Source organism: Danio rerio, chromosome 2 (genome assembly GCF_052040795.2).
Source record: "Danio rerio strain M-AB ecotype USA chromosome 2, GRCz13ab, whole genome shotgun sequence".
NCBI classification, from domain to species: Eukaryota; Metazoa; Chordata; class Actinopteri; order Cypriniformes; family Danionidae; genus Danio; species Danio rerio.
The window spans coordinates 19790001-19798945 of NC_141022.1; the positions used below are offsets into that span (position 1 = coordinate 19790001).

Here is an 8945-nt window from a genome sequence, read left to right on the forward strand (position 1 = left end):
GCATGTTAACACTGATAACGGCTCACCACTAATTAAAATTTAATAATTTGACCCTCAAATACAAAAATAAGCAATTCTAATCGAAGCCTTCTCTATTTTTGTAATGCACAAGCAGTAGAGCTCCCTGTTCAGTTTTCACCAATAATATTTAGGTTAAAGTTTTCTAAGAAAATGACAGCTTATGTAGTAAAGAGCCACAATTTGTTCAGTGCTGGGTTGCAGCTGGAAGGGCATCTGCTGTGTTGGTGGTTCATTCCGCTGTGAGGATGCCTAATGAATAAAGGGACTAAGCTGAAAGAAAATTAATGAATTTGTTCAGTAAACCACCGTTAAGCTGAAAAAAAAATTTTTAATAAAAAAAATCATTTAATAAAATAAAATAAATCATTCATACATACATACATACATACATACATACATACATATTATACTTATAACTTATGGCTTGTTTAACAATCTACAGAACCCAAATCTTTTTAAAGTTACCCTTACAAGCATCTTTTATACTTTGTTTCTTATTCAAGAAACCACTCAAGAGTTGTAAATTTGTTATTCAAGAGAATTTGTTATTAAATTCCATTTCCAGGTTTCTTGCTTAACATTTGTGAGGAACGATGAGGTTGTTTCTTTATACAAAATACATTTGAGAATTTAAATTCAATTTAGCCGTTTTATTTTAGAGGTTTAGTAAAGAACACAGAAATATACAGAATCCTAAGACCAAACAAGGGTTAATACTCAACTCGACATTATTGACAGTGGTATTAAAACGATCATCACCTAACATGAAGAAATGATATTTCAGTATGACTTACCTGGTAACTGTTTGAGTTTATTCTCGTTAGTGAGCTCCACATCATCCTTGTGTGTGCAAAGCCTGGTTGCTAAGATACCATCCCTCTCAATGCAGTGATTGGCACTTTTCAGTAGCTGTGCTGTAACTTCCTCTGTTACTCTACAGGACAGAGAATCACTGTTACGGTGGATCAACAAGTCGACCAGCTGAGTCAATTCACAACTTCAATGATTACAAGATGTAGTTTGAAAAGTTTCTCAAACCAGCTTAAATAAAGAATAAAAAAATAAATAAAATAAAATAAAAATAAAAAATAAAAAAACACATGCCACCTACAAGAACCACCTTGGGTCATAAAAAATAATCTGACCCTGAACCAACTGTCGGAGCCAGTGACTCACTCTGTGCGGCCATGTAAAGAGCTCAGTACCTGCCCACTCTCACAGCCTGGAGGAGAGAAATGAAGGTCTTGTCTGTTTGTCTGCGCACTTCCATCAGCTCCATGTTCATGTGGATACACTTCCGCCAACTTCGCGACTGCAGGCACAAAACAAAAATCATCTCATTACCTACACATAAATAAACCAACATTGTGTAGGTTGCTAAATTTCTATTTTATTCTTAAAAAGGGAGATTTGCCCTCAAAACACTCCACATTTACGCACCCTCTTTCTTCTATTGAATAAAAGATATTTTGATGAAAACATGCAAGAATTGACTTTTATTGTAGGAAAAGCGCATACTATGGAAGCCAATAACTACAGGTTTCCAGCTTTCTTCAATATAGCTTTTTTTTGTGTTCAACAGGAGAAAGAAACTCAGACTTTGAGCAAGTGAAGGACGGGTATGACAAAATTCTCAATTTAAAGTCAATGTTTTAAAAAGGGATGCCTATGTGGTGTCCATAAATTAAATTGACAACTTTTTAAAACACGTATATATAGAAAGCATATTAAAAGGAAGTTGAGAATCTATATGAATTTTTCAAATAATCTTTGGCAAAATAAAAATGTTGAAAAACAGGTGTAAATGTATTATTCAGCATAATGTTTATTTAAAACATTACACTTTTTTTTTTTCAGACATGTACTTATTAAAATATATGGTAGAAGAACTGATAATAATAAACTATTAAAAACTTGAATTGGTAAAACTAAGTGGATTGGAGGATTTTTAAATTAGGATTTTAAAAGCAAAAAAGTAATTTATTTATACACGCACACACAGTATAATTAATTATTGACTGGTGCAGACCACAAAATATATCAGTCATATTTAAAACAAGAAATATTTCACAACATAACAGAATGATTTCCAGATAATTGTCTGTTATGTCAATATAATTGTCTGCTATGTCATGAAATGCCTCGTTTTAAATAAGACTGACATATTGACTGGTGCATGAATTGTTACAGTGTGACATTTTAGTTTATTAATCATGGGGAGAGTCATTATTTTTGCACCGAAAAACACTTTCTTATATATAAAAATATTGAAAGCTACATTACATCTGATGATGTTTAGGAATCCTTTTTATATTGACCCAGACATAGATATCAAGAAATGAAAATGGTCACTCACTTTTAAAGAAATTGCTCAAAGTTTGTGAACATCTCTATTTTTACTTTGTAAAGACAAGTCTTGTGTTTGGAAGACAAGTAAAAGTCCATTTTAGGGTAAAATGTATCTTGATGCCTAGTCATGTCATGCCTGAATGAAGAAGGTAGTACCTGGAAACAGAAGTTAGCTTTCTCCTTTCCTTTTGTTACAGGTGGAAGTTGAAGAAAGTCTCCACACACTATCAGTTGAATGCCTCCAAATGGCTCTGTGGATCTTCTGATGGACCTATAAAAATAAACTGGTGAGCAATTCCATGCAAATATCAACCTTGCCATAAAAAAGGCAAAATATTGAAATCATTTCTGCGTTTTTTGTATAAGCAAGTACTTTACATTGCTTTAAAAGTACTCGATTGTCTCTGTTGAGGTTTTCAAACTATTATATTTGGTTGAGCAAATACACATTTTCACTACAAAAATTCCATGACTTTTCCAGATATTCAAGTCAATTTTCATGACCTAATGTTTCATGTAATGTCTTTGTATTTGTGGTAAATCATAAGAACAACAATAAACGTTTACATTTATCACAACATATCATAAAACGCGCAACAATCTCTTTAGTTTCAATTTATTTTTATATCTATGTAACAGATGATGCTTACGCAGCACTAATTATGTGAGACCATGTTTTTCACCTAGGAAAGCAGTAAAAACAAATCACCTCCATTCCAGTATACAGATAGGTCTCAAAGTAATTTTAGATTAGCTAAATAATTTGTTAAAACTACTTCTATTGTAAAACCGTGATCACACTGCACTTTTTGTTCCACAGACTTTCATTCATAGGCGTGCAAATGCGACAGACCAGAAAAGCAAGCACGTGCGTTTTGCATTTCACTGCATTCGAAAGTTCAAACTTGGTGAACTCTGACCTGTGAAAAATCGCATCAGGTGATTGCGTTAGAGCAATAGAAAATATGGAGCAATCACTCACTTTTATTAACGTCTAATCATACGGTTTAATACCAGCCCTTTTCACAGCACCGTGTAACAGAATTTCACAAGCTCAAGTGTGACCACAGCTCAAGCCGTTTTGGACAAAAACGTCTGCTTAATGACTAATGTAAAAGTAACTTCCATGACTTTTCCAAAACCTTGAGGGTTTTTCTGTTTTTCCAAAACTTTTCCAGGCCTGGAAAATACAATGTCAAAATTCTATGACTTTTGCAGGTTTTTATGACCATATGAACTCTGAAATCTGTCACATCCATAATAAAGCTTTTTCCTCATAAATTAAAAGAAAAAGTAAAAATAAATGCATAACGCATGTTATTTTCCTCATTTAATGCATAGAAAATGTTTACAGACTGACATTTTTCTGTTCCCATAAAGCTATGTTAATTGTTTTGGTAAATAAAAACAGATGTTTCAATACAAATATTAACATATACTTGCTCTGTGACTTTATGTTTTGGATGTGACATTTGCACCACTGCAAATGTCACATCCATAATGCTGGAATTGCTCAGGTACAATATTGCAACTCTAACCTAAAGTTGACATTTTTTAGAGTTTTTTTTTCCTTCAGAAAGAGTAATACAAAACATTCATTAGTCTGGGAGATTTGAGAATAAATGGAATGGTATCGGTACATTCTGTTTCCTATCCCAAACCAGAGTCAAACATTCAAATGCAATCTGGCATTTATTAGCCCAAAATCTAGAGCGACAAATTCAGATTCAACTAATTACATTAAAGGGCACCTATGGTGAAAAATCTACTTTTCAAGCTGTTTGGACAGACATCCGTGCAAGTATAGTGTATAGACCAGGGGTCACCAACCCGGTTCCTGGAGACCTACCCTTCTGCACATTTCAGTTGCAACCCTGACTAAACACACCTGTTTGTAATTATTAAGTGCTGCTTTAGGTACTATCAATTGGTTCAGGTGTGTTTGATCAGAGTTGGGACTGAATTCTACAGGAAGGTAGCTCTCCAGGAACAGGGTTGGTGATCCCTGGTATAGACCATCATATTGTGGTGATATAAACACACCCAGTACTTTTTTTCAATTTAACAACATAGACCTGAATTTAAACTGGCACACTTAGAAGAACCATATTATTAATATTAAACCATAAAAACGGGTAAACTATGTGCCCTTTAATCAAAGTCACTAAAGCATTAAAAAACAACACCTCAAAAAAAAAAAAAAAAAAAAAAAATCAGACCCCTTATCTTAGTAATTGATATTTTTAAATAGAATTATCCATCTGTGAAAAAAGTGTGCTGAATTACCCATCATGAAGAGCGTTTTTTTTTTTGTGACAGAGGATGGGGTTGCATTTTTTTTTACCTGGCTATGGCTTCTAGTTTGTCAAAGAACTCAGCCTCAACCATTGAGATCTCATCAATAATGAGGTGTTTGCAGGATGTCCAGTGTCGCAGTACCCCGGGGCGCTGAGCGAGCTCAATACACTGTTCAAGAGGTGCAGAACCCGACCCAATACCTAAAAACAAGACACAAAAATAACAACAGAAATAGATTTGAGAAATTTATTGACCACATGACATGTCAAAAGTTTGTTTTGAGATATGCATGCAATATGATGAAATGAATAACCTCTCCATTGTTTTGATGCTTTGTTAGGATAGGACAATAGAAGTCTGAGGGCTCAAAAAAAAAAAAAGTCTTTAAAATGGTCTAAAAGCGCTTCGCAAAGCACAATCCTATGCAAAGTTTAAGTTGATATTGTTATGGTAGGAGAAAACTTACAAAATATTTTCATGAAACATGATCTTTATTTAACATTCTATAAATTTTTAAGCACAAAATAAATGTTTGCCAAAATATACTCATGCAACAATACTTTTTGTAGTCTCATGTCACATTTCAGAAAAATGACCACACCACTGAAATAAACCCAGTCACCTAAGATTATGGTTGAGGTGAAAAATAGATCTTCATTAAATACTGTTAAATTACCATCATTAAATTACACAAGCTTTCTAAGCTAAGCTGATATTAATTATCAATTAATATATTTTATATATTATTAAATTACTATCAGCTTTCCTAATAAACCAATAAATAAAATAAATAGTCAGTTATGTAAATGTTTCTAACCTGCAAAACTGTGCAATGTTGTCCCTCCTATGTGACAAGCTGCGACACCAGTGCTCGCTGTTGCATATGTGCTTTTTGGAGGCAGAGAGCCAACAATCCTTTTAAGCAAGAATGACTTCCCTGTACCTATAAAATAAAGCCATGAAGAATGGTGTTTAAAGTAACAGATTTTTTTTTAATAAAATAAATTTTAAAAAGACCTGAGAACATGATAAAAAGGAACAAATAAAAAAAATTAATTTAAAGTGAAGATTATTACCTGCACTGCCCGTGAAAAACACATTTTTGCCACTCAAGACGGCATTGAGAACTGCAGTTTGTTCTTTGCTGAGCTTTTGTGCAACAGGCAAAACCAAGACAGGCTTCTTATTGGGGTGAAGTGCTTTAACCTGAAATTAATACAAGAGACAAATGAATTAACAATCATGCTAAATACTTTCCCAGTGTTAACGTAGATTCAGAATCAGGGAACTCAATGTTTTTTGTTTTGAGGGACAACAAAAACATGCTACATAATTATTATTTCTAGTGTCCTACTGGGATTTTTCATGTGTGAAGAGACAAATACCAATCCATTTTCTACCAAGCAAAAAGGAAGGCATTTCAAAAATTGACTATACAAAGCATTTGATTTTGCATTTGTTAGTGTTTTCTTTAATATGATGGCTCTCACATACATTGCCACTCTAAAACTCAAATTATCTTGCACATTAATCTTTGAAATTTTGCAAACAGCTATATTACACGACAAAACATGTCTGATTCATATATAACATTAAAAAAATAATAATAAGTTAAAGGATATTTCACCCAAAAATGAAAATCCTGCAATTATTTACTTTTAATCTGTTGAACACGAAATATGATCATTTGAAAAATGTTTGAAACCTGTAACCATTCACTTCGACAATTTTTTTTTCCTTCTACGGATGTCTCAAGAGTACCTTTTTATTTATTTATTTTTTTTTTAATTCTTTAGGGCAGTGCACAAGCACAGTAAAAGCCATGGAAAATGACAAGACCTTTAAGGTGGGAGAGATCAAAATACACCAAAAAAATGTGACCCTGGACCACAAAACCAAGTTGCACAGGTTTATTTGTAGGAATAGCCAACAATTCAGATATGTTAATAACCATTTTTATTATTAAATAAATATTATTTTCATAAAGACATTCTGTAAATTTCCCATGTCAATATTTTAAAATTTTATTTGAGCAGTAAAACGCTTTGCTAAGAACTTTATTTGGACAACTTTAAAGTGGATTTTCCCAGTGTCTGGATTTTCCCCTTAACCCTCAGATTCTCCAATATTTGTATCTCTGCCCAATATTGTCCTAACAAACTATATGGACAGCTTATTTATACAGCTTTCACATTATGAGATATGTAACCTTATGACTGTTTTTGTGGTCCAAGCAGGGTAATAAATGTGTAATGCATTAACATGTAGGCATACATTAAAAGATAAACATACCGGGCTAGCATCACAATCAGGTCTAGGCCTTTTCACTTGTTTGCGGTCACCCAGAACTTTATTGGCAGGTCTCTCTGCCAGACATCTGGGCTGCATTGGGGCGTTCACCCTGCTCCTCAGCTCGTTTGCCTTCTCTACATCTTTCAGCTGGAGAGGACTGACCGTCTCAAAGGCTCTAGGAAGACCAGCTCGCAGTTTCTCCCGGTCACTCAAAGGCTTGCTGCTTTGGGACGCCTGATGCTTGATGCTGAGCGTCTTCAGGAACATCTTCAAACGGTCCGGCGGACAATCGGAGACCAGGACCTGCGTGTTCTCCGGGATGAATTTAACAGTGCATTTGCCATCCTTTGCGAAGCGCGTAAAGAGCTGGAAGTCGCGCAGCATGAAGTTTTGAGGAGCTTTGCCGTCGTGGACGCGCAGAATCATCTCCTGAAACTCATTACGCCCTAATGTGACGGTGCCTTTGCGGATGAGCTGCCGTTTGATGGCCTGACCTGCAGGATTCAAACGCTCCACCGCCACTGTGCACTGAAGCTCGGCTGGCTCCATCTGCCCCAGCATCTTCCCTTCAATAGAAACACAAAAGCAGCTTAAAGCACTTAGTAGAGTAGTGTACGCTTTAAATGGATAACTTAGTTCGCCCAGCAATGACAATTTACACTATTTACTCTCTCTCTGAAGTGTGCCCCAAACTTCATGAGATTTTTTATTCTGTTTAACACAAAAGGTAATTTGTGAGGAAAACCAAAAACCTGTAAATGTTGTCTTCTATATAGGAATAAACATGGTTGTCATTTGTTTCCAACTTTTTTTCAGAAGAAAAAAACTCAAAGTTTATAAACAAGTAAAGGGTGACTAAATACTACAATTTTCACTTAGAGTAAACCGTCTCCTTAATACGTCATTTTAAAAACAATGACTTTCTCTCAACGATAGTCTGGTTTAAGGATTTCAGCAAATAGTACATTAACAATATAGACAAAAAGGCTTTTTACGTCGTAACTGTAACAGTACGCTAATCTAAAAAGTGAACTAACTTATATGTAAAGATCGTAAAAATACAGACATTACACAAGTAAGTATATCTTACTTAAAACAATAATACAGAAGACTGACTCACCTTTCTCCTGCGCTGTTTAAACAGCGAGTCACACAGGACCAGCTGTTCCATTAATGCGATGCTCATGCACGATTTTCAAATAGTTCCGCTTCATCGGGATTGGTGGATAGTGACATACTACAGACCAATCAGAGCGGAGGCATTTAAACAAATATCCAATCAACGTAAGCGGTTCTAGAACGTAAGGAGTAGCTCCGCCTTCGAAGGTTCGCTCCACCAATGAAATAACATTGTTTTTAGTTACGTCACCTTCCTTTTGAGCTTATGGAGTGGAGAGTCTGGTCTCCTCTGTACCGGTTTGCACTTTTTGCTGGCCTTTTGTTTTTTCGTCGTTGTATTGTGTACCATTTTTGACAATGTTTTTTAATTAATAAAGCAGACAGATTTAACTGAACACGATTTATTCACTGTGAACATCTCAAAGATTCTTATTTTCATTCTTTCTTTTTCTTGCTTGCTTTCTTATTGGGAATACATATTTTACATTTTTTACAATACATTTTTTACAATACAGAATATGAATTAGCTACATTGTCAATGAAAAAAAAAGATACAAGAAAGAGAAAAAAAGAAAGAAATAGAAAGAAAGAACATAATAATAAAGAACATAATAAAACTTTATAATAAAAAGTTTACATATATTGTAAGACATTTATGAATCAATTACAGTATATAAATTAAATTTATTACAAAATGAAATGGTTCTGTTTGCTTTCTTATTTTCAGATAATGAAATAAAATGTACATAATGACAACATTTTTGCAAAAAACAGGAAAATATTGATATTAGTAAATTTATATTTGTGGATATGAAATTTACAAAGACAATAAATAAAATGTACAACAAAACAAGCATTTTTTTTTT

The 8945-nt window shown here is 34.0% G+C and overlaps 1 protein-coding gene across 3 annotated transcripts in view; it reads right to left on the reverse strand.

Annotated features, from left to right (window-relative positions):
• Nucleotides 1-8146, reverse strand: part of pif1 (PIF1 5'-to-3' DNA helicase homolog (S. cerevisiae)) — a 19342-nt gene extending 11196 nt beyond the window's left edge. The window contains exons 1-8 of one of the 3 annotated variants that reach the window (XR_015477555.1): nt 8081-8129; nt 6961-7526; nt 5745-5874; nt 5486-5611; nt 4715-4868; nt 2527-2641; nt 1227-1333; nt 816-955 (exon numbers count right to left, since the gene is read on the reverse strand). Coding sequence is in view for 2 of the 3 variants with exons in the window: in NM_198807.1 (NP_942102.1) it covers nt 816-955; nt 1227-1333; nt 2527-2641; nt 4715-4868; nt 5486-5611; nt 5745-5874; nt 6961-7521 (1333 nt within the window). In the remaining variant the exon portion in view is untranslated. 3 annotated transcript variants of the gene reach the window in all.
• Nucleotides 8147-8945: the final 799 nt, after the last annotated feature.